The 26,974-nt window shown below is 43.1% G+C and overlaps 1 protein-coding gene across 1 annotated transcript in view; it reads right to left on the reverse strand.

The window, feature by feature from the left end:
• DHX36 (DEAH-box helicase 36) overlaps positions 1-26,974 on the reverse strand; it is a 145,072-nt gene that overhangs the window by 108,501 nt on the left and 9,597 nt on the right. The window contains exons 3-6 of the mRNA XM_033958607.1: positions 23,516-23,684; positions 10,875-10,913; positions 9,821-9,991; positions 9,600-9,679 (exon numbers count right to left, since the gene is read on the reverse strand). Of these exons, the coding sequence (XP_033814498.1) occupies positions 9,600-9,679; positions 9,821-9,991; positions 10,875-10,913; positions 23,516-23,684 (459 nt within the window). The remainder of the gene's footprint in view (positions 1-9,599; positions 9,680-9,820; positions 9,992-10,874; positions 10,914-23,515; positions 23,685-26,974) is intronic.

The following is a 26,974-nucleotide window of genomic DNA, read 5'->3' on the forward strand; positions in this document are numbered from 1 at the left end:
CTGAATCTCCCATCATGCTCAATGATGAATCAGAAAGTCCTTTACAATGAAGTTGTCAGGCTTTAAGCGTCCTCTTTTGCATATGCAAGCAGAGGTCACAACAAATGTCCTGATGGTCAGGACCAATGTTCCCTCTAATTTTTCATAGGCTGTGTGCGCAAAAAAATGTCATCTGTGCGCATTTTAAAGAAAAACTAAATTTGTTTGCGCTATAAAAATGATTGCCAGAGGTCCCGGAGTTCAGTTATGGGCAGGTCTTTGAGTTTAGTCTGAATTAACAAAAACACAATGTAATTTTAGTTACACTTTATGTAACATAAAGTCTCATTTCAATAAACATAAATTATGTTTCATTGAAATGTTTCATTGAGCGCTACCTATAAATAAGGTATCATTGTACTTTATACTTAAAATTTAGAAAACAACAATTTAGTTTTCAAAGTTTTTCCCTGCGATCTTTCATATTTATCCAGTCCAAATAAATTCTGTCAAGATCTGTTGAGCCTCCATCTTGAAGGTGACTCTTAACACACATCAGCATTTCCAAATGCTCTAAATGTAAACGATTCCTTTGTTTAGTCTTCAAATTGTTCATTAGACTAAAACCACGCTCACAATCTGAACTAGATGCTAAGAATGTGGCACCAATGTCCATCAATTTTGCTAAATCTGCAAATTGATCATTCTGAAATGCAAATTTTGTCATATCCGGAAAGCTGTTTATCAGATTGCTTTTGATTTTTTCTGCAACAAGGAATTTAAAGTCATTGTATTGCTGAATAATAACACTTTCCTCCGGAAGAAATTGTTTATACTTTAAACAAAGAGATCTGATATGTCCATTTCCGAAGTCAAAGTCGCATTGTGATATTGCTGTACAGTCAAAAGCAGACCATTCCTCAACTTCATTTTCAGGAAATCTTTCACCCAGATGCAAACATAGGATGTTTATGAAGGTTAATATGGAATTAGTATCCACTGAAACTTTTTCTCCAGACCTCATCCTGTTGTCAAGAAGACTGTTGACTTTATCACTCCACTTAACCTTGTCGCTTAAGTATTGCATTCGAAGTTTGTTCAATTTACCCTGTGCAAGATGATAAGCTTCCAATGGTGTCAAACCACGTTTTTGAAATGCCATGGTTAAGGAAGCCAGTTCTGATAAGACATCATTCAAAACTTCAAGTTTAATATGAAATTGTTCACTGTTCAGCTTCTTATAGCAGTACTTTGCAATAGGATCATTATCTTTGTCTTCTTCAAAATATTTTAAAAGGGATCATAATTTCAAATAATTGCTTTAAGTGCAAAGTGTCTAGATAGCCAGTGCACTTCATTCAGAGGTCTGAAAGCAATTGATTCACATTCAGATGCATCTGCTATTTCTTGAAATTTGCATCGTTTAGTAGAAGACCGAAAGAACACTGTGTACACAGTTCTCATTACAGTTTCTACTTCTTTCATCAATTTTACTTCTTTCCATGAATCAGAAAGTCCCAAATCTTCCCGATTTGCAACACAATGTTGCTGCACTAAATGTGGAATGTCATTTCTCAGCTGTGCTGCAACACCATCTATTTTACCCAACATAACAGAGGCACCATCAGAGGTGAACATAACCATTTTATTCATGTCAAGTTCATGTTTCCTATAGAATTCCCTAACTGCTGTTACTATTGATGTAGCATCCCATGCTTCCAACTATAGCATCCCACCAAATGATGTCCTATACTCATTTGAATTGATTGGCCAATATTTAAAGTAGAGTACTAAGTACTTGTTGACAGAAATGTCTGTGCTTTCATCAACAGTTAACGTATGATACGTTGCTAATTTAATGTCTGCCATACGATCATCTTGCACGATGCCATTGATAATTCCAAGAAATTCAAACGCATAGTTTTTGCTTCTCCAGCTATCAGGTATACTAACATACTTTGTCGTGTGCTCATTGATATCTTGAACAGAGAGCATTGAGATATTCAGCTTAATGGCCAGCACGACACTGTCGACAAGAACCTTAATTTCATCTGGACTGGAACGCTTCTGTTCATTACTAATTTGCCTGTTTTCTTTTTTGGTTAGGCTTTCAAGCAGTCCCCCTCTTAAATTTGGATTTTTACTTCTGAGTTTCCTAATACTGTCGGAATGAGATTTACTTGATAGATGGCATTTCAGAAAGTCCAGTTTCTAAACATCATCCCATATTTTTCCAGTAGAGAATTTTCCAGTTGCTTTGGCATCTTGACAACAATAACACATAACTCCACCGTCTTCGTCATAGGTAAATATTTCACACAGTCGAACATGCATTGTATTTCGAGATTCCGGTTTCTCTGTTTCAACAATTTCTTCAAGCCATTCAGACCTAAAAGCTGTTGCAGCTCTCTTGCGTTTTACACTTTTCACCATTTGCGGTTTAGACATTTTAAGAGTTATATCTGCTTGCAATTTAATAAACGAATACAGTTATACAACCGCAGTACCACGCAGCACACTACGATTCCACGAAATAAACAATATGGTGGAACTTCAGGAAGTCAAAGAATCGGAAGTGTTTCATATCCTGTGGGCCATAGGCTATGGCCTTATGGGGCACGTGACGTGTCAAGTTCAACTGCCAAAGATAACGGAATCACGTGAATGACTTAAAATTTATATTATAGCGCTTCAATAAATGTGATAAATGGGAAATTGGAACAGCTGGTCTTCTGCAACATTTCATTTTAGCAGTGAAAATCATTTTAGGCAAAAATTTATTTTTTTGTGCGCGCTATTTCAATTTGTGTGCGCGGGTTTGGCAAGTTGTGTGCGCACAAGCGCACAGCTTAGAGGGAACAGTGGTCAGGACCTAGATACTGAACATACCAATTATGGGGGTGAAAGCCTGAAATGGTTAGATTATAGAGTATGTTTCTTGAAGCTGCTCGGCACCCTCTTTGACATGGTAGGAAAAAATGGCTGACATGAACTCCAAAGGCTTAAATGAAAAAGTATGCTGAAAACCATTGACACTCCCTGAGGCAATAAAGGTCTCAAAGTGGCCCAAAGGCCAAAATATCAAAAATGAAGAAAATTTAACCAAATTCAAGGAAATGACTAAAAAAATGAGAAAAATGAAGAATAAAATAAAAATTGAAAGGCACAAAAAGATTTGGAAATTTTACACACTGAGGAGAAACCGAATACAAAGTTTCTTAGCTCCATGGAAAACTAAGAACTGATGGTCCCACAAGTTGTAATGTAGGAAGGCACCAGCTTATGCTTGGTACAGGCACTGTGTAAAGATTTAAAGTGACAGTGCACTTAGCTGGGTTCCATGGATCACATCATCCACATGTGAGAATATTATTCTGGTAGCTCCGCTGACTGACCTTTTCAATGAGTCTCTAGAGTCTGAAGTGTTGCTGGAGGACTGGAGAAGGGCGGATGTGGTCCCTCTCCACAAAAGTGGAAGCAAGGAAGAAGTAGGGAATTACAGGCCAGTAAGTCTGACTTCTGTGGTAAGCAAATTAATGGAAACACTTTTAAAACAGAGAATGATGATACTGCCTGTGGTTTGTTATCAGATGGGGAATGTTACCAGTGTTTTTTAAGGGGTCCTTTTATAAAAAATTAAACAGTATTCTTATAAAATTTCTTTGGCTGGGCAAACTCCTAGAATTGCTTTAGTATCTTTACAAAAACCAATTGCGGAAGGTGGGGTAAATTTTCCAAACTTCTATAGGTATCATCAAGCCTATATTTTACGCCAGGGTATGTATTGGGTCCTCCCAGAGTTCATTGATAATACCCCAGATTGGTTATGGTTGGAATGGCGACTCATGTTTCCTCTACGTTTATATCATGTTCTTAATATTAAAATGCCTAATTTATATAAAGATAATAGAATATTTATGGACACATGGAAAACCCTAAGATATGTCAGCAATTTAACACCTATTCCAATCTATAAATCAACAAATCAAACTATATGGTTAAACTCCAAGATCCAAATTGGCAGATTTAAAGTCATCTGGAAGCACTGGATGATAGCAGGTATACAAATTCTAGGTGATGTTATTTCAAATGGTAAACTGCTTGAATTTTCACAGTTGCAACATAAATTTGGTCTTAACAAATCACAACTGAAGCAAGCCATTCAGGCAGGGTTCCCTGAATGGAAGATTCTTAATACACAATATAGTTTAGAATTTTTATGCTTCAGATGGACTTCTTGGGTCACCTAAACGTACAGTGGTACAAATTAATAAGCGGATATGTAAATAAAAAACCTAAAAATGCTGGGACATTAGATCATCTTTTATTCTATTGTCCATTTATTTTATCATTCTGGAAATCAATTTGGCCTCAAATTAATAGGATGTTAGAAAACCTGGTAGCCTTGACATTTGATACTATTTTATTTGGAACAACTATGAGAGCAAGAAGTCAAATTTCGTCAAATAACAACAAACTTTTGTTTATTTTAACTGGAATAGCAATACAACAAATAACATACAATTGGAAAAAATATGACAGGTTAAATTACAATTTCTGGTGGAATTCTGTATGTTATATGTACAAAATGGAACTCACCATTGCAACGCAAAAAGGTTATGTGAGTAAATTTCAGAAAGTCTGGGGACCGTTAACAGATTTTTGTAATGAATAATTAACTTTTCCCATGATAAGATATTTGATTAGAGGGGAAAAGGGGTGGAATTTTATTTCTGATTATTATATAATATATCAATATTTGAATGAATTCACAATAAAGATGATTTTATGTATTATTAAATTGGGAGGGAGGGAGGGATGGGGGATTATTATATTCAATAAGAATGATATAAATTTAGATTTCTTACATAATATTTTAACATTATAGAATACTAATTTCCTAATGAAATGTTAAATTTGATGCTAATATGCGAGTTAATCAAGTGTGTATCTTTAAGTTTTATATGAGTTTAATTGATACACTTGTTGTAACATACAAAAATGAATAAAGAATTATAAAATTAAAAAAACACCTAAAAATGGACTTAGGGACATTTGGAGCGTTGAGATAAAACATCAAATTGATGCATCTCAATGGCCACGAATTTGGTCTTGGAGGATGAGATGTACAGTGTCCACATCTATGAGACAAACTTGGTTCTTTTTATTACATAGAGCTTTTTGGACTCCAGTTAGATTACAGAAATTAGATAGCTCTAAGTCTAATAGATGCTGGCATTGTAATCTTGAAGCAGGGACGTTAGATCATTTATTATTTTATTGTCCCTGTATTATGATCTTTTGGAAATCAATTTGGTCCCAAATTAATTGTCTATTAGAAAACCACATAGCATTATCATACGACACAATTTTATTTGGTACATTAATGAGATCAAAGAGCCAAATATCATCAAACAATAAGCTTTTATTGATAACGACAGGAGTCGCCATACAACAGATCACAACTAATTGGAAAAACTGGAACAGACTAAATTATAATTTCTGGTGGAACTCATTATGTCATATTTATAAAATGGAGAGAATAGTTATACAAAAGGGGAGTTATAATAAATTTAAAGAGATATGGGGGCCATTAACTACCGTATTTTCACGCATATAACGCGCGCGTTATACGCGTTTTTACCTACCGCGCATACCCCTTGCGCGTTATACGCGTGAGCGCGGTATACAAAAGTTTTTCTACATAGTTCCCACCCCGCCCGACGCCCGATTCACCCCCCCCCCGCAGGACCACTCGCACCCCCACCCCGAACGACCGCTCGCACGCGCTCCCACCCGCACCCGCGATCGGAGCAAGAGGGAGCCCAAGCCCTCTTGCCCAGCCGACTCCCCGACAATATCGGGCCAGGAGGGAGCCCAAACCCTCCTGGCCACGGCGACCCCCTACCCCCACCCCGCACTACATTACGGGCAGGAGGGATCCCAGGCCCTCCTGCCCTCGACGCAAACCCCCCTCCCTCCCTCCAACGACCGCCCCCCCAAGAACCTCCGACCGCCCCCCCAGCCGACCCGCGACCCCCCCTGGCCGACCCCCACGACACCCCCACCCCCCTTCCCCGTACCTTTGCTAGTTGGCCGGACAGACGGGAGCCAAACCCGCCTGTCCGGCAGGCAGCCAACGACGGAATGAGGCCGGATTGGCCCATCCGTCCCAAAGCTCCGCCTACTGGTGGGGCCTAAGGCGCGTAGGCCAATCAGAATAGGCCCTGGAGCCTTAGGTCCCACCAGGGGGCATGGCCTGAGGCACATGGGCCCAACCTGACCATGTGCCTCAGGCCGCGCCCCCAGGTGGGACCTAAGGCTCCAGGGCCTATTCTGATTGGCCCACGCGCCTTTGGCCCCACCAGTAGGCGGAGCTTTGGGACGGATGGGCCAATCCGGCCTCATTCCGTCGTTGACTGCCTGCCGGACAGGCGGGTTTGGCTCCCGTCTGTCCGGCCAACTAGCAAAGGTACGGGGAAGGGGGGTGGGGGTGTCGTGGGGGTCGGCCAGGGGGGTCGCGAGTCGGCTGGGGGGGCGGTCGGAGGTTCTTGGGGGGGCGGTCGTTGGAGGGAAGGAGGGGGGTTTGCGTCGAGGTCAGGAGGGCCTGGGATCCCTCCTGCCCGTAATGTAGTGCGGGGTGGGGGTAGGGGGTCGCCGTGGCCAGGAGGGTTTGGGCTCCCTCCTGGCCCGATATTGTCGGGGAGTCAGCCGGGCAAGAGGGCTTGGGCTCCCTCTTGCTCCGATCGCGGGTGCGGGTGGGAGCGCATACGAGCGGTCGTTCGGGGTGGGGGTGCGAGCGGTCCTGCTGGGGGGGGGGTGAATCGGGCGTCGGGCGGGGTGGGGGTAGGGGGGTCGCCGTGGCCAGGAGGGTTTGGGCTCCCTTCTGGCCCGATATTGTCGGGGAGTCGGCGGTCCTTCGGGGTGGGAGTGCGAGTGGTCCTGCCGGGGGGGGGGGCAGGGCAGGGCGGGTAAACGGAGAGTCGGGACAGCGCACGGAGAGTCGGGGAGGGCGAAAGGAGAGTCGGGGTGGCCAGAGGAGAGTCGGGGCGGGCGAAAGGAGAGTCGGGGTGGCCAGAGGAGAGTCGGGGCGGGCGAAAGGACAGTCGGGCAGCATGCGCGTTATACCCGTGAGCGCGGTATACAAAAGTTTTTATACATAATATTGTGGTTTCTGCGCGCTATACCCGTGTGCGCGTTATACACGGGTGCGCGTTATTTGCGTGAAAATACGGTAAATATTGTAATGAATAGATGCCATTCTTACTCTATAAGTACAATTGTGAATGAAGGGATGGGAGGGTTTTTTAAAAAATTTTATTAAATGTTTAGTTAAAAAAAAAAAGGAACAAATCTTTATATGATATTTTTGATTGAAATCTAGTTGGAGGAGAGGGATTAAATATTATTCAGCACTATAATTGATAGTAATTCAAGTGATGTATTCATTTTCAATTGTTTAATAATTTTTACACTTGTTGAAAGATGAAAAAATGAATAAAGACTTTTCAAAAAAAAAAAATAAATAAAAATCAGAGAATGGTCAAATTTCTGTAATCCTGTCGAATATAGGACTGGAGACAACATGGATTCACTAGAGGTAGGTCTTGTCAGACAAATCTGATCAATTTCTTTGACTGGGTGACCAGAAAATTGGATAGAGGATGTGCGCTAGATGTGGTGTATTTAGATTTTAGCAAAGCCTTCAACAGTGTTCCACACAAACGTCTAATAAATAAACTGAGTGCCCTTGGGATGGGTCCCAAAGTGGTCGGCTGGGTCAGGAACTGGTTGAGTGGAAGGCGACAGAGGGTAGTGATCAATGGAGATCGCTCTGAGGAAAGGGATGTGGTGTGCCTCAAGGTTTTGTTCTTGGGCTGTTCTTTTTAACATTTTTATAAATGATATTGCTGAAGGGTTGGGTAAGATTTGCCTCTTTGCGGACGATACCAAAATCTGCAATAGAGTAGACACGCCGGATGGTGTGAATAGCATGAAGAAAGACCTGGCGAAGCTTGAAGAATGGTCTGAAATTTGGCAGCTAAAATTTAATTTTAAGAAATGCAAGGTCATGCATTTGGGCTGCAAAAACCAAAGGAACGGTACAGTTTAGGGGGTGAAGAACTTAGGTGCACGATGGAAGAGCGGGACTTGGGTGTGATTGTGATGATCTTAAGGTGGCAAAAACAGGTTGAAAAGGTGACTGTGAAAGCTAGAAGGATGCTAGGATGCATAGGGAGAGGTATGGCCAGTAGGAAAAAGGAAGTTTTGATGCCTCTGTATAAGAATCTGGTGAGACCTCATTTAAAATAGTGTGTACAATTCTGGAGGCCGCACCTTCAAAAAGATATAAAAAGGATGGAGTCAAGTGGAAGGCTACTAAAATGGCGTGTGGTCTTCGTGATAAGGCGCAAGGGGACATACTTAAAGATCTCAATCTGTATACTTTGCAGGAAATGCGGGAGAGGGGAGATATGATAAGAGTCGTTTAAATACTTACATAATATAAATGTGCATTAGTCGAGTCTCTTTCATTTGCAGAAAGGATGGTAGATGCGTGGAACAGTCTCCCTGAAGAGGTGGTGGAAACAGAGACTGTGTCTGAATTCAAGAGGGCCTGGGATAGGCATGTGGGATCTCTCAGAGAGAGAAAGATAATGGTTACTGTGGATGGGAGACTAGATGGGCCATTTGGTCTTTATCTGCCATCATGTTTCTGTTTCTATTATACCCACTTGTCCTTGGAGAAACATATCTACTGTATGTATATTTTCAAAATTGTTCTTTAAGTATTTGGACACCAATACAAGCAAACTTGACAGATGATATATTTTAATAAAGAGGTGGCCATGTCCAAGTCTTCTCTGAGCTACAGGCTTCAAACTAAGCTTCTCTTTCAATCTCTTTGTGTGATATATACTCCCACACTTCTCTCCAACTTGACTTTCCAAGAATTTACAGAAGCAAACTTTTATTTATATTGACTGGAGTAGCAGTACAGCAAATTACACATAATTGGAAAAATTATGACAGATTGAACTATAATTTTTGGTGGAACTCAGTTTGCCATATATATAAGATGGAGCGTACATTTGCAACACAAAAAGGATATATGGATAAGTTCAAGAAGATTTGGGGACCATTAACAGATTTTTGCAATGACTGATTTTAATTTTTTCCCATAATAAGATAATGGTTAAAGAAGGGAGGGAGGGAAGGGGTAAAGAATTTATTCTCTTTATTATACATTATAAAAAATATATCATAATGAATGAATGATAGTCTTATGAGAAATTAATGTGATAAAGGGAGGGAAAAGGGTTCATAATTAAATAATAATTGATAAAATCATTACAATATATATGTTATATAAATTCATAAGAAAAATAATATAAAATATGGTTTATATAAAATACATTATAGAGATATCAAGTGTATTGTTAAGATAAATGTATGGAAAATTTATAACACTTGTTGATATGTGAAAAAATCAATAAAAAACTTAAAACTCAAAAAAAACAGAAGCAAATAGTTTCTCAATTCCATACTTATAAATTAGCCATTACAAAATTATAGTAGGCTGACCTAACAGAACAGTACATAAAATCACTATTACTTGCCTCTCAAGACGTATCTGGTATCCAGTGCTGTTTCCGTTGCCACAGACTTCTGCCCTTTCTGCTGCTACTCGCTCTGCTACCTTAGTGTCAAATGAAATAAACCATTTTTCTATTAAATATCTAGAGGCATATTTACATGTTTCCATCATGCAAAAAACTTTACAAATCTAAAATATGATACGATAAAGGGAATGTGTCACAAAATTTTAAATGAGACTTACTGAAATAGCACTGATTCTCCTTGGTTGAGTACATACTATACGGCAGGCAGAACCTTTTCCCTGCTCAATAAAATCATCCAAAATAAACTGAGTAATTTGTGTAGTTTTCCCACAACCAGTCTCTCCACTTATGACAACTACTTGATTGTTGTTTATCGAATGTACCAGCTCCTATTAAACAAAAGGGATGTAGTTAAATATTAGAGCCTACTAAGTAGGTAGTGAAATGCTGCTAGATAGAATAAGTATGAAATCAACTGTGATCAACTGTGAAATCACCATGGAACAATGAGCTGATGATCTTAAAGGGGCCCGATAATAGAAAACAGGTTAGAATTTTTGGGCATGTCAAATATCTGAAATGTAGAACTAACTTACAGATGACCATTTTTGTCACAGGAGCTGTCCAAAGAAAGGTGCTGAAGAGCCCAGGATTAAAACGGTGCTTCTGTGGTTTATCATTCTTGTTTTATTGCAATTGATTTTGCTAAAATCTAAAAAAAATCTATTTCCCAAAGTTGCAACAACTAAGTCCTCAACTAGATTAGTATTTTAACCATTATGGAAGGTCAATAAATTAGATTTTAGTTCAAAATCCCAAAAAGTCTGCCTCTGAGGTAAAGACAGTATTCGATCCAAAGTATCTTGCGATTCAAAAATCAGATCATTTCTACAAATAAGTTTATTAAGCCTTGTCAAAACTTTTAACCATTGAAAAAAATTGTCAAACAAATTAAAAAAAAAAACCCCACACACCACAGATTAATTTTACCTTTCTATTGTAATAAATAGATATCATTTTCCCTGATTAACATAAATGAAAGAATGGGGAGGGGGGGTGGGTTTTTGGATTTCATTATTTGTTATGAAGGGAAGGAAGAATTATTATATTATATATATTATTTGATATTAGTATGGTGGGAGGGAAGGGGATCAATTTTATTTAATGAAAAATTTTGTGGAATTTCATGTGATGTATTAAGTTAAATTGTTGTTACTTTCTGTGCACTTGATGTAAAACAAAATGAATAAAGAATTTTTTTTAAAAAATTACCTTTCTCATGCCAAATGAAGGTAGTTTCTCTCGACACCTCTGAAAGCAAATGAAAATTCAAAATTTTAAATGCAAGTCTATAATTTTCTTATTCTTTATAGAACTATTTTATGAGCTTTTGGACCTTGGTTCTTTTGTAATGAACTTTGTCAAACATTTACCTCTACTACTACTATATTATTTCTAAAGCGCTACCAGATATATGCAGCACTGTACAACAAACATACACGAGACAGTCCCTGCTCAAAGAGCTTACAATCTATTCTTTTTTTATATATATTATTTTTTATTTTCAAATTTTACAGAAAGTGTACAACATGTTAAAATACAATAACACTTTTATATCTAATACATTATGTTCTAAATATATTTTTATCCCCTCTCCCTCCCCCCACCCTTCTATTACTTTTCATTCATACATTACATATTGTATAATATATTATAACATATTATGTAGAAATTATTTTCATTACCCCCCTCTATGTGTCATAAAAAAGATATTTAAAAGAAGAAGAAAAATCCTATTATTTATTCATTGCAGTATTTTGTCAATGGCCCCCATATTTTTATAAATTTAGTATATGTCCCTCTTTGTATTGCTATTGTTCTTTCCATTTTAAATATATGACATATTGTATTCCACCAAAATGTATAATTTAGGTTGTTATAATTCTTCCAGTTGTTGGTTATATGCTGAATGGCAACCCCTGTCATAATTAATAAAAGCTTGTTATTTTCTGGTGTAATTTGACTTTTTTTTCTCATCATCATTCCAAATAATATTGTATCATATGATATTGCAATATGATTTTCCATCAATTTATTAATTTGTGGCCAAATTGAATTCCAAAAAGTTTTAATATAGGGACAATGATACAATAAATGATCTAATGTCCCTGGTTCTAAATTACAGTGCCAGCATTTATTGGACTTAGAACTGTCTAATTTTTGCAAACGTGTAGGGGTCCAAAAAGCTCTATGTAATAAAAAGAACCAAGTTTGTCTCATAGATGCTGACACTGTACATCCCATTCTCCAAGACCAAATTAGTGGCCATTGAGATGCATTAATCTGATGTCCAATCTCAATGCTCCAAATATCTCTTAGACCATTTTTTGGTTTTTTATTTAAATATCCAGATATTAATTTATACCACAATGCGGCTTGATGTCCTAGGAAGTCTGCTTGAAAACATAAGAACTTTAAACTATATTGATTATTTAATGTTTTCCATTCAGGGATCCCAACCTGAATGGCCTGCTTCAATTGCAACCATTTAAAACTTTGTGTTTTATTAAGACCAAATCTATGTTGCAATTGTGAAAAATCCAGCAGTTTACCTTCTGAAATAACATCGTCTAAAGATCTAATGCCTGCAATAATCCAGTTCTTCCAAAGCTTACAATCTAAATATAACAGACTAGTGTTTAAGCCCGTTACACTAACGGGTGCTAGAATAGATGTCTGTATGTCTGGGTTTTTTAAAAAAATTTGCCTCTCTCTCTCCCTGGACGCTGTCTGTCTGTCATTCTTTGTGTCTGTGTCTCTCCCAGGTCCCCTGACTGTGCGTCTTTCTTTCTGTCTGTCTCCCTGGCCCCCCTGCTTACCAAAGCAGCCCCTTTTCCCTCTCCCCCTGTTGTGCAATGCCTGCCTGCTTCGTGGCCTCCCTTCTGTTCCCCCCCCCCCCCGATTGCTGTTTGCCCCCAACACACCCCTCCCCCCAAAGCAGCCTCCTTTCCCTCTCCCCCTGGCCCCCGGTTGTGCCATGCCTGCCTGCTCCTTGGCCCCCTTCTGTTCCCCTCCATGATTGCTGTCTGCCCCCAGCACACCCCTCCCCCCAAAGCAGCCTCCTTTCCCCCTGTTGTGCAATGCCTGCCTGCTCCATGGTCCCCTTCTGTTCCCCCCCCATGATTGCTGTCTGCCCCCAGCACAACTCTCCCCCCCCCCCCGAAGCAGCCCCCTTTCATCCTGTTGTGCAATGCCTGCCTGCTCCGTGGCCCCCGTCTATTCCTCCCATGATTGCTGTGTGCCCCCAGCACAACCATCCCCCAAAGCAGCCCCCTTTTTCTCTCCCCGTTGTGCAATGCCTGCCTGCTTCGTAGCCCCCCATCTGTTCCTCCCCCCCGATTGCTGTCTGCCCCCAGCATACCCCTCCCCCCAAAGCCGCCCTCTTTCTTGTCTGCTCCATAGACCTTCCTTTTCGCTTCCCCTCCCATTCTTACCCTCACTCCATCCATGCATGGTTGCTGCCGCCGCTGCCGCTCCTGTTCAAAGCAACCTGCTTAGGTTCGCGGCCGGCTGTAGCGAACCTCGCAGGCCGCTCTCCATATGGTAGCATGTTCCCTCTGACGCGATCGCGTCAGAGGGAACGTGCTCCATGTGTAGAGCGGCCTGCAAGGTTCGCTACAGCTGGCCGCAAACCTCAGCAGGGCACTTCAAACAGGAGCGGCAGCGGTTGGTACGGGAGGGGGGACTCATGGACGTGTTCCCTACCGGACACTGCCGCCACCAGCTCTGCTCCACACCCCCTTCATCTTGCCCTCTGGTGTGCCAAGCCGGCGCATGCGCATAAGCCGCCGGCCACGGACGGACACAGCACTTGTCAGCTACCCACATCCTCTTAAGTGCGCATGGGGAGGAAGAGAGAGAGTGAGCTTCGGGCGGCCAGCAGCCGCCGCGGCCGACATCCACCTCGTCGGGGGGGGGGGAGGGGGAGGAAAAAGACCGTAAGCCACGCATGCGCACTTCCTAGCTACAGCTCACGGAAAACGGACGCATGCTTAGGAACTGCGCATGCGCGGCTTACTGTTTTATTATATTAGATATACAAGACAAACGTGATTTATACATGCAACTCAAGTAGAAACACACAAAGGACTTGGAAGTGGGTGTGTAAAGAGGGAATGACAACAGATATGGGTGCTTTATAAGTTGATATGGTCAGATATAATCCACATAATCAAAATCCATGATTATGATCCTAAACTGAATCACTTGTTGAGGAATTTGACCACAATTCAGAACACAACTGAAGGTGAATGATCAAATCAGAGGAGGGGTTTAGAATCATAATTTTGTTGCTTTATGCTTATCAGTAAGTAAGTAAGTAGTAAGTAATAAAATATATGCCAGATTTTAGGAAGCATACAACTACTGGGCTTCCAGCAGTATGAGTTACTTCAGTAGTGTGTGGCATTAAAAACAGAAAATTCAAGTTACAAGTACTGCTTATATAGGGCTTCTTGGACACCGATTAAGGCATTTTGGGTTAACAATACTAACAGTGCCAACTGTTGGTCTTGTAATCACAAAAAAGGGACTTTTTGCATATTACAGATATTTTATTGTAATATCCCGACACCCTATTAGTCCGTTATCTTGAAGAAAAGCCACTATCAAGAATTACTGTTCCCTTAACCTATGGTTATTTTTATGTGAAGACTTTTCTTTTTTTTTATTATTATTATTTATTTATCAAGTTTTCACATTTTACAAAACAAGTATCCACTTGTACAGAAAGTTGAAGAAAAGCAGGAAAATAATACTCAAAATTTAAAATACATAATAATCAAATAAATAAATGTTTAGCTTAAATTCAGCTCAAGTCCTCCAATTAGATCCAAGAAGGATTAGGCGAACATATTAACAAAATATTAATTTAACTATATAGGAAAACAAGATCCCTTTAGCTGAGAAAGGATATCATTTATTCAATTGCACTTCACTTTAATTTCCCTTCATCCAGTCAAGTTCCTGCCAGAAAGGCTGTCAACTGGAATGGCTCAAATGGATAACACCTGTTACGGTAAGTAACTGTGCTTTATCCCAGGACAAGCAGGCAGCATATTCTTAACACATGGGTGACCTCCAAGCTAACAAAGAGGGAGGAGGGATGGTTGGCCATTAGGAAAATAAATTTTGTAACACAGATTGGCCGAAGTGTCCATCCCGTCTGGAGAATGCATCCAGACAGTAGTGAGTAGTGAACGTGTGAACTGAGGACCAAGTGGCCGCCTTGCAGATTTCCTCGATGGGCGTGGAACGGAGGAAAGCCACAGAAGCAGCCATAGCTCGGACTCTGTGGGCCGTGACAGATCCTTCCAGTGAGAGACCGGCCCGAGCATAACAGAAGGCAATACAGGCAGCAAGCCAATTTGAAAGTGTCCGTTTGGAGACAGGACGGCCCAAACGGTTGGGATCGAAAGACAAAAAGAGCTGGGGGGATGTTCGGTGAGCTCTGGTACGATCAAGGTAGTAAGCAAGGGCACGCTTACAATCCAGCGTGTGCAACGCCTGTTCTCCAGGATGCGAGTGAGGCTTAGGAAAGAAGACGGGAAGCACAATGGACTGGTTGAGGTGAAAAGCTGAGACCACCTTGGGAAGGAATTTAGGGTGGGTACGCAGAACAACCTTGTCATGGTGAAAAACAGTGAACGGTGGGTCGGCAACCAGTGCATGCAGTTCGCTAACCCTCCTGGCAGAGGTGATGGCAATTAGGAAAAGCACCTTCCAGGTAAGAAGCCTGAATGAAGTTGTGGCAAGAGGCTCAAACGGAGGTTTCATAAGGGCAGAGAGAACCACATTCAGGTCCCAGACGACGGGAGGAGGCTTGAGAGGCGGTTTGATGTTGAAGAGCCCTCTCATAAATCTTGAAACCAGCGGATGAGCCGTGAGGGGTTTTCCGAGAATAGGCTCGTGAAACGCAGTGATGGCACTGAGGTGGACTCTGATGGAAGTGGTTTTGAGGCCAGCGTTGGACAGCGAGAGCAAATAGTCCAAGACAGTTTCCACCGCCAAAGAGGTGGGTTCTTGATGATGCCGGAGACACCACGAGGAGAATCTGGTCCACTTCTGATGGTAACATTGAAGAGTGGCCGGTTTCCTGGAGGCGTCCAAAATGAGGCGGACCGGTTGAGATAGATTCTCCGGAGAGGTCAGCCCGAGAGAAACCAAGCTGTCAGGTGGAGGGAAGACAGGTTGGGATGTAGTAGAGACTGATTCTGTTGTGTAAGTAGAGTAGGAAACACAGGAAGAGGAATGGGCTCCCTGGAGCTGAGTTGAAGCAGAAGGGAGAACCAGTGTTGACGAGGCCACCGAGGGGCGATGAGGATCATGGTGGCATTGTCCTTGCGGAGTTTGGACAAGGTCCGCAACATCAAAGGAAGTGGAGGGAAGGCATAGAGGAACCGATCCCTCCAGTCGAGCAGGAATGCATCCGGGGCCAGACGGTGAGGAGAGAAGAGTCTGGAACAGAATTGGGGCAGCTGATGGTTGTGAGGTGCTGCAAAGAGGTCCACCTGCGGAGTGCCCCATCGAGCAAAGATGGAGAGTAGAGTCGGAGGGTCCAACGTCCACTCGTGAGGTTGAAGGATGCGGCTGAGATTGTCGGCCAGAGAGTTCTGTTCGCCCTGGATGTAGACCGCCCTGAGAAAGAGATTGCGGTCCGTGGCCCAGGTCCAGATGCGCAGAGCCTCCAGACAAAGGGGGCGAGATCCGGTGCCGCCTTGCTTGTTTATGTAGTACATGGCGACTTGATTGTCTGTGCATAGGAGGAGGACTTGAGGACAGAGAAGATGCTGGAAAGCCTTGAGGGCGTAGAAAATGGCTCTGAGTTCCAGGAAATTGATGTGATGACGACGCTCCTGTGGGGTCCAAAGTCCCTGGGTGCGTAGATCTCCCAGGTGAGCTCCCCACGCGTAGGGGGACGCATCTGTGGTGATGATCATAGAGTGGGGGGGCAGATGGAAAAGTAGACCCCTGGAAAGATTTGAGGAGTTCAACCACCATTGGAGAGATTGCTGAAGAGATGATGTCACAGAGATGGGATGAGAAAGAAGATCCGTAGTCTGTGACCACTGGTTGGCGAGCGTCCACTGAGGTGTACGAAGGTGGAGACGAGCCAGAGGGAGGACATGCACTGTCGAGGCCATGTGACCCAGGAGGACCATCATCTGTCGAGCAGGAATGGAGGGATGCAAGAGTACCTGACGGCAGAGATGGAGCAGGGTCTGCTTGCGATCGGAGGGGAGAAAAGCCCTCATTAGCGTGGTGTCCAGAACTGCTCCAATGAATTGAAGTCGCTGGGTGGGAAGCAGATGCGACTTGGGGTAGTTGATCTCGAACCCCAGGAGGTGGAGGAGAGAGATGGTGTGATGAGTAGCCTGTAGCACAAGTGGAGACGTAGGTGCTTTCACCAACCAATCGTCCAAATAGGGGAACACCTGGAGGTTGTGAGACCTGAGGAAGGCCGCTACCACTATGAGGCACTTGGTGAAGACCCTGGGTGAGGAGGCGAGGCCGAACGGTAGCACCTTGTACTGATAGTGGTGGTGCAGTACCTGGAATCGCAGGTAGCGGCGAGAATGTGGATTGATGGAGATGTGAGTGTAGGCCTCTTTGAGGTCCAGGGAACATAGCCAGTCGTGTTGAGAAAGAAGAGGATAGAGTGTGGCAAGGGAGAGCATTCTGAACTTCTCCTTGACCAGACACTTGTTGAGGTCCCTGAGATCGAGAATGAGACGGAGGTCTCCCGTCTTTTTGGGTACCAGGAAGTAGCGGGAGTAGAATCCCTGCCCCCTTTGATCTGGAGGTACTTCTTCGATGGCATTGAGAAGGAGGAGGGATTGAACCTCCCTCAGGAGGAGGGGGGTTTGAGATGAGTTTGAAGCAGACTCTACGGGAAGGTTGTCCGGAGGCAGAGTCTGGAAGTTGAGAGAGTAGCCGTGGCGGATGATGTTGAGGACCCACTGGTCCGACGTGATGACTTCCCAACGGCTTGAGAAAATGGTGAGACGACCCCCGATAGGCTGTGGAAGAGGTAGCGAGGGTGGATGACTGGCTATGCCCTGGAGAGAAGAGTCAAAAGGGCTGAGATTGTTTAGCAGGCTGAGGAGGCTTGGAGGGTTGGGTGGCCTGAGACCGAGCCTGGGCATGGTGCTGCTGTTGACGGGGTCGCCGAGATTGTTGGGGAGGCGGATTGAGTGGCCTGGCTGAGAACCTCCGCTGGTAGGATGATTGAGGCCGATAGGGTCGAGCAGGTGGAGCCTTCTTTTTCGGCTTGATTAGGGTGTCCCACCTAGTCTCATGGGCGGAGAGTTTCTGGGTGGTGGAATCCAGTGACTCTCCAAAAAGCTCATCCCCGAGACAGGGGGCGTTGGCCAGGCGGTCCTGGTGGTTGATGTCCAGGTCGGAGACTCTGAGCCAGGCCAAGCGACGCATGGCTACAGCCATGGCAGAGGCCCGAGAGGTGAGCTCGAAGGAGTCGTAGATCGAGCGGACCATATACTTGCGCATTTGGAGAAGGCCAGATATGTGCTGCTGGAATAGCGGGACCTTGCGCTCAGGAAGGTACTTCTGGAGGGCAGACAGCTGTTGGACCAAGTGTTTGAGATAAAAGGAAAAATGGAAGGAATAGTTGTTTGCCCTGTTGGCAAGCATGGCATTTTGGTAAAGCCTCTTGCCAAACTTGTCCATGGTCTTACCTTCTCTGCCAGGAGGGGTAGAGGCATAGACACTGGAGCCCTGAGTCTTTTTTAAGGTGGATTCCACCAGAAGGGACTCATGGGGCAATTGAGATTTGTCGAATCCTGGAATAGGGATGACACGGTAAAGGTTGTCCAGTTTACGGGGAGCTCCCGGTACCGTGAGGGGATTTTCCAAATTTTTGTAGAATGTCTCCCGTAAGATGTCATGTACGGGAAGTTTGAGGAACTCTTTAGGAGGTTGCTCAAAGTCTAAGGCTTCTAAAAAGGCTTGGGACTTTTTGGAGTCAGATTCAAGGGGAAGTGACAGAGCAGCAGACATTTCCCTCAGAAATTTAGAAAAAGAGGACTGCTCAGGTTTAGAGGAGGCATCAGGCGCCGATGGTTCCTCATCAGATGAGGAGGGATCCTCCTCGGTACCGAGAGGAGTCTCCTCCCATAAATCCGGATCCCTGACCTCTGGTGCGTGTCGGGACACCGGGGTGGAGGGTGCGGTGTGGTGAGTTTTGGACAAAGATTTACCAGAGCGCACCGAAACGGCACCAGGGGAGGACGATCGGCGTCGTTCTCGGTCCCGAGAAGAGTGCCGTACCGCCTGGTGCCGAGCAGGATCCACTGTGGTTCGAGAATGAACCACAGGATCATCAGGAAGTTGTTGTGCCGAAAGGATCGGCATCGAGGTGTTTACCGGTACCGAAGGAGTGGACACCGGGGGCTCGGTGCGGGGCTCGGGCCGGTCTGGTACCGGAAGGAGCGGTGCCAGGATAGAGGGTAGCAGTTGTTCAAGCTGTTTCTTCAACTGCTCCTGAAGCTGAGTTTGTAGGATGGCCGAGATACGGTCATCCAGGGGTGGCATCGGAACCGCTTTCTTTTTCTTCGGTTCCTTGGATGCCGCTCCACGCCCCGGCGATGAGGAGGCCGATGACGAGGCACTCACCGTTATCGGGGCGGAGCGTTTACGGGACCGGTGCGATGCCGGTATGGACGGTGTCGTCACCGTAGCTGGAGGGCGCTCGAGGGAAGAGGAAGGCTTCTTAGCCGGCTTACCTGGCGCCAGTGGCGCCGATGCGGGATCGGTCGGTGTCGAGCTGGACGGTGCCGATTTCTGCGGTACCGCCGCTGAGGGTGATGAATCCATCGCCGACTCGGAGCCGAAGAGCAGGGTTTGCTGGATTCTTCGGTTTTTAAGAGTACGTTTTTGTAAAGTGGCACAGCGGGTGCAGGAATCTGCCCGATGCTCCGGACCCAGGCACTGCAAACACCAATTGTGTGGGTCAGAAACGGAGATCGGGCGTGCACACCGCTGAATATATATTTTTTCATATGGTATTGTATTACACATTTACAAGGGTGCCGTAGAAAGAAAGTCCCTCCAAGAGATGTAACCCCTGGCTTCATCAAAAGAAATTCTCGCCTTCTTCTTTGAGTGTCCCGTGCCAAATCTGGAAACATTAAAATTTTATATCCAAGAAATTCTTTCATTTTATTTCTAAAGAACAGTCTAAGCAACCAATTTTTATCTGGTGCAAGAGCCACAGTGAGAAGCAGTGTTGCCGGAGATGCAGCTTCTCTGTCCGAGAGTTCCAGCATTGCTGAAACATTAAGTGGTTGATTATCCTCCTGTGGTTTAGATGGTGATTTAATAACTTTCACTGGCAAATAGTATACTTGAGTAAGTGGTGGTAATGTGTCCTCTGGAATACCTAGAATCTCCAACATGTAGCGTTTCAACATATCCCTAGGTGTCACCGAGGCTATCCTAGGAAAATTAATCAGTCAGAGATTATTATTACGAGAAAAGTTCTCCAAAGTTTCCACTTTTCTGCGTAAATTTGTGTTATCTTTTACTAATGCATCACTAAGCTGTTTTGATGCTTTTAATTCCTGTTGTATATTCACAATAGAATTCTTGGATTCGTCAATTTCAACCCTTATATTTTTTATCACAGTTTCTTGAAGTATGATTTTATTTTCCAGCTGCAAAAGCTGGGGCTTAACAGACTTGGCTAGGTCAGCAACTAGGTCCCAAATTGAATCCAGTGTTACTTCTCTGGGTTTTTCTATAACATATGAAACATTAGAAACTTGAATAGTCTCACCAATTGTTAGCTGTTCCTGGCAATCCTTCTGCTGGACTGGGGTAATCCCTGATGTTTCCAAGTCCTCAGTACTTCTTGGACTCACCTGAAAACTCAGGGAGTCCATCTCCTTGCTCCTCTCCGTGTTCTTCCTAGCCTCCGAGGGTAGGTGCTTGCCTTCTTCCGGTAGCTCCTCCACTCGTGGGGAGCTGGTAACCTGAGGAGGTGGGGGAGGTGCCCTAGCGTCGGGGCTCAGCGTTGTCTCTAGCCCCAAGGAGATCACCTCATTTCCGCCCCTCTGAGGCGTCTCCAGCGGGGTTGCCGACGCTGCCGGGATATCCTGCATTCGACGCAGGAGTTCTTCGATATTGCCGAAAGAGGACACCGCAGAATGCCGCGAGGCTCCAGCGGCGCTGCGACCTCTCCTCTTCGGCATATTCAAGTAAGTAATTCCCCTCCAAGAAAAATTTCCAAACAATCTCCTCCGGCGTGCTGCTCAGCCTCAGAGACCGTCGGCCATCTTGGATCGCCCATCTATGTGAAGACTTTTCAACTGTTGAAAATCATGTAAAATTTTTTTATATACAGTATTTTTTGCTTAAATTAAATCTAAAGAAGATTATTACTATAATTAATGAATTTTTGTATGCCTGATCTATAAATATGAAAAAACTAGTCTTATAGCCCGTTACATTAACGGGTGCTAGAATATATATGTGTGTCTGTCTTTATTTCTCTCTCTCTCTCTCCTTCTGTATTTCTGTCTTTTTCTTTTCCTCGGCTTTCCACCCATTTTCCCCTTCCTTTTACCTTCCCTGTGTCCACCACCACTAACCCTTCACTGCTCCCTTTATCCAGCAGCAGCCCTTCTCCCTTTTTTTAATCTCTCCCCTGTTCAGCAGTACCTCTTTCCTGTCCTCCTGTCCAGCAGTAGGCCTCCCTTCCTTTTTCTTCCCCCCTAGCACCTCTTTCCTGCTCCCCCCATCCAGCAGTAGGCCTCCCTTCCTTTTTCTTCCCCCCTAGCACCTCTTTCCTGCTCCCCCGTCCAGAAGAAGCCTCCCTTCCTTTTTCTTCCCCCCTAGCACCTCTTTCCTGCTCCCCCGTCCAGCAATAGGCCTCCCTTCCTTTTTCTACCCCCCCCGTCCAGCAGCACCCCTTACCTCACGTCTGCCCTCCGCCAACAGCCGCCTCAAGCCGCCGCGGCCTGCAGGCGCCGACAGCCGCCGCAGCCTGCAGCCGCTGACAGCCGCTGCGCCGCCCGAAGTCAACATCCGCCTTGGGAGAGAGAGATGCGTGGAAGCGCGCATGGGCACTCCTACCTGTGAGGACCTACAGCGCACGGAAAACGGGAGCACGCAGGTAAGAGTGCGCATGCGCAGCTTAGGCTTTTATTATATTAGATGATTTAACAAGGAAGAACTTTATATCACTTTAATGATATGTATGGGCCCTAATTGATTTTTTTTTTAAACACAGAAACACTTAAGGAGAAATTAGGTTCTTACTTGCTAATTTACTTTCTTTTAGCCTCTCCAGACCAGCATAGGATTAATCTTACAAGCGGGTATATATCTCATCATGACCGCTTGTAAGATTAATCCTATGCTGGTCTGGAGAGTTGCTAAAGAAATTACAAGTTAGTTTCTTGTTCCGATATATGCTTTTCTTTTTATTATTATGCTTTTACAAAAAGTAAAGTTTTAGAATTTTAGTTCCAAGTACACGATCTCTCCGCTCGACCTCTTATAATCTTCTCTCTGTTCCCTCAATGAAAGTTATAGGAATCAGACGGCACGATATGTTTTCAGTTATGGCCCCACATTCATGGAATTTCCTACCCCAATATATTAGAGAATTAAAAGATTTAACCTTATTTTAAAAAACCCTAAAAACATTTCTTTTTAAAGATGCTTATGACTCCTAGTATATTAATTATCGATTTTTTTAGCAGCTAAAATTACCCTCCTTTCTTGTTCTTCCTTTTTATGTTTTTTCTTCTCTCCTATCCAAACATTGTAACTTTTTCCCCACTTACCCTCACAACTCTTGTAAGTTTTAACCCTTAAAAATTATTTTATATGTACGTATTCTGTATGTTAAGTTTTAACGCATAACAATAGTTATTTTATATGTTAAACACTAATATTTTATTTGTATATTTTATTATGCTGTACATCGCCTAGCAATTTAAATAGGCGATTCATTAAGAACAAATAAACTTGAACTTGAACTTGCTATACCTTGTTAGTGAAAACAGACACAATGGTGAAATTGATCATCAGTCACCTTTATACAAAGATGTCAAGACAGAAAAAGCAATACTTTTCAATCAGGTGAATGGTTACTCTATTTCAGTCCATCAACAAGCTTACAGGAATGTTATATTATTAATGAAATCAGAACAAACATTGGTTCAGATAACACCTTTAGAACAAACATGTCAAAACTTTACAATTTGTTTTGCACAACTTTTTCAAGCTATCATAAAATGCCATATTAAATACTAAAGCTGAAAATAGTGATGTATTAGTACTCTCCAGTTAGTTATCTTTATTTCTGCCAGCTTTTCTAGTTCTTGGCCATTTTATTTCATCACTCTGAAATGTTCTTTATCTTCCACATCTCTTTTGTCTTTATTATGTCCTAAAGCAGGGATGTCCGACATGCGGCCCCATGAAGTATTTTATGCGGCCCCAGTTGAGGGCGATGCAGTGTTTTCCTCTGCTGCCCCCGGGTGTTTACTGTCTTGCCGGCCCCCTCCTCTGTCTTGCTGCAGTGTTTGCGCGGCCCCAGAAACATTTTTTCGGCCAATGTGGCCCAGGGAAGCCAAAATGTTGGACACCCCTGTCCTAAAGCATTTAGTTAACTACCAAAATCTGAGCATGTGACCCAGAAGGACTTTTCATCCCCCATCATAACATGCACCCATTTATGTAAAATCTAATTCTTCCAACTAATCTTCAGAGCTCTTCTTTACCACAGCATTTCTTTGAAGAATCTTGTTGAAATTTTATCAAACAAAAACAGATTTGTGCCAACACATTGCATTATATATATATAGATATATAAATAACATAAATACCTGCATCTCAAGGTATCTGTAATTAGTTCGTTTTTTACGAAATTCATTTTTAAGTTGTTGGTCTAAATCCATATTTGGCTCATTTTCTTGTAAAACGTAAGCTAGATCTTGATCCCAAGTGGTCTTCTCAGAAAATGTTTTCTCTCTTGGTTGTGCATTGAAGTTATTCCTGAAATTTAAAAAAATTTCTTCAGTATAAAAGATGTGTCTTCCCATGCCCTTTAGTATGAGTTTTATAAACTAGAATTTTAAGACAGCATTGCAGTCAATGGAATGTAAATGATACAGTAAAGTGAAAAAATTAGGACACCCCATGAAATATTCAGTTCTTTCTTAAGAAATGTTCACATATGATTATCTCTGGAAAACAAAGTGATGTAATTGTAGATAAAAACAAAACTTATCCTTGATTTACTCATGAAACAAAAGATATCCTCAAACTGAGCAATAAATTAGGACACCCCCATGTATCCTCCCACTTAAAGTAGCTCAAATCACACACAAGTGTATCACATCAGGTGCACATGATTAGAACATCGTTACTCAGATTTTGAAGGAGGTTTGCCCTACTTAAACCTCAGACATTTAGTTTGGTGTGCTCATGACTGCTGCGGTGAGAGTGAACACCATGGTGAGATCAAAAGAGCTGTCTGAGGCCTTCAGAAAGAAGATTGTAGCAGCTTATAAGTCTGGTAAGGGATTTAAAAAGATCTCGAAATAATTTGACATTAGCTTTTCCACAGTCCACAAAATAGTGTACAAGTGGAGGACTTGCCAAACAAGTGCCAACATGCTCAGATCTGGCCGTCCAAGCAAATTGACCCCCAGAGCAGACCGCAAGATGTTAAAAGAAGACTCCCAAAGCCCTAAAATGTCATCTCAGGACCTACAGCAGGCTCGTGCTACTGTTGATGTGAAAGTGCATGCCTCTACAATCAGAAAGAGACTGCACAAATTTAACTTGCATGGGAGGTGTGCAAGGAGGAAACCTTTGCTCTCTAAGAGAGCATCAAGGCCAGACTGAAGTTTGCCAGAGAGAACATAAGAAGCGCCATCTCCAGATCAGACCTTCGGTCCATCAAGTCCGGCGATCCACACACGCGGAGGCCCAGCCAGGTGTACACCTGGCATAATTTTTAGTCATGTATCCAATAATAACCACTTAATACTAATATACTTTGTATCACACTGAGGCCTCAGATTCGGAGCATACGCGAAGTCCTATCACGGACTAGAACGACAGGTCTAAAAGCACGCTATGCCTTAATGCCTGTGGCTAGTGGCCCTGACGCAGTGGAGTGTAATTGTTTCCACGAAACGCTGGCCGCGTCGGCTTAGATAAATGAAGGCTAAGGCTTTAACATTCAAGTCTCCATTTAAGATAAGTGATCTGTCTGCCTGCTAAAAATTAGGATGCTTTGCATTGCACTTGAAGATACATCGAGTATGAATATTTTAGGATGTACCTAGAGAAAAAATTTTTAAATTAGAAAAATAGTGCTGTTTTGAAAATAAGTAAAGAAAAAAAGAAGAAAAAAAGATAAAAAGTATTAAAGATTTTTTTGATAAAATAGAAGTTGTTAGACTAGTGCAGCTAAGAGGCCTATGACTGGAGTGTGGAGCCTGGAATACGCTGATCGTCTAGTCCGTGATAGGACTTCGCGTATGCTCCGAAACTGAGGCCTCAGTGTGATACAAAGTATATTAGTATTAAGTGGTTATTATTGGATACATGAGTATAAGTTTCTGCTAAGTACCACTGGGGGTTGGTTATTTAGTTTATATAATTTTTAGTCACCCATATCCTTCTATGCCTCTCCTAATGAGATGTGCATCTAGTTTGCTTTTGAATCCTAGGACGGTCGATTCCACAATATCCTCCTCTGGGAGAGCATTCCAGGTGTCAACCACTCTCTGCGTGAAGCAGAACTTCCTGATATTTGTCCTGAACTTGTCCCCCCTTATCTTCATTTCGTGTCCTCTTGTCCATGTCAAATTGGACAATGCAAATAATTTTTTCTGCTCTATTTTGTCGATTCCTTTCAGCATTTTGAAGGTCTCTATCATATCCCCTCGCAGTCTCCTTTTCTCAAGGGAGAGCAATCCCAGTCTCTTAAGTCGATCCTCGTATTCCAGTTTCTCCATACCTTTTACTAGCTTTGTTGCTCATCTCTGCACCCTCTCCAGCAATTTTATATCCTTCTTTAGGTTGGGAGACCAATGTTGGATGCAGTATTCCAAGTGGGGTCTGACCATTGCTCTATAAAGCAGCATTATGACCCTCTCCGATCTACTCGCGATTCCCTTCTTTATCATGCCCAACATTCTATTTGCTTTCTTTGCCGCCGCCACACATTGTGCTGACGGTTTCAGGGTCCTATCTATCAGTACACCCAGGTCCTTTTCTTGTTCACTCTTATCCAGAGTTGCACCTGACATTCTATACTTGTGTTCCTTATTCTTTCTGCCTAAATGCATTACTTTGCATTTCTCCACATTAAACTTCATCTGCCATGTCTCTGCCCATTTCTCTAACTGACACAAGTCGCTCTGAAGTTCCTCGCTATCCTTCTGCGATCTGATTGCCCGGCATAGCTTTGTGTCGTCTGCAAACTTGATGATCTCACTGGATGTTTCTTCTTTTAGGTCATTGATATAAATATTAAAAAGGATCAGCCCAAATACCGAGCCTGGGATACATCGCTAGTCACTTTCTCCCAGTCGGAGGACCTCCCATTTATGCTCACTCTCTGTTTTCTGTTCTCCAGCCATTTGCCTATCCATCTTTGTATATCCCCCTCTATTCCATGGCTTTGTAGTTTCCTGAGAAGTCTTTCGTGTGGAACTTTGTCGAACGCTTTCTGGAAGTTTAAGTAAATTATGTCCACTGTTTCTCCACTATCAATTTGTTCATTCACGGTCTCAAAAAATTGAAGTAAATCCGTTAAACATGATTTCCCTTTCCTGAAGCCATGATGACTGGCTTTCATCAGGTCGTGTTTATCCAAGTGCCGGACTATGCTATCTTTAATCAGTGCTTCAACCATCTTTCCAGGGACAGATGCAAGGCCCACAGGTCTGTAGTTCCTGGTTCTCCTCTCGATCCTTTTTTGAAAATTGGCGTGACATTCGTTATCTTACAGTCATCCAGTATCTGTCCAGTTCTAATTGGCAGGTTTTTGCAATAGCTCTCCGATTTCAACCTTCAATTCTTTTAAGACTCTCGGGTGAATTCCATCTGGTCCAGGGGATTTGTTACTTTTAAGTTTGTCGATCTGGTAGCATATCTGGTCCAAGTCCACTTCTACTATTACTCCTTTAAACACTTCCACCGCTTCTGGTATTGTTGTGGTGTCCTCCTTCGTAAAGACGGACGCAAAGAAGGAATTTAGTCTGTCTGCAATTTGTTTGTCTTCCTTGATGTACCCTTTTCTTCCCTGGTTCCTTCTTCGGGGCATC

The sequence above is a fragment of the Geotrypetes seraphini genome, chromosome 9 (genome assembly GCF_902459505.1).
Source record: "Geotrypetes seraphini chromosome 9, aGeoSer1.1, whole genome shotgun sequence".
Lineage (NCBI taxonomy): Eukaryota > Metazoa > Chordata > Amphibia > Gymnophiona > Dermophiidae > Geotrypetes > Geotrypetes seraphini.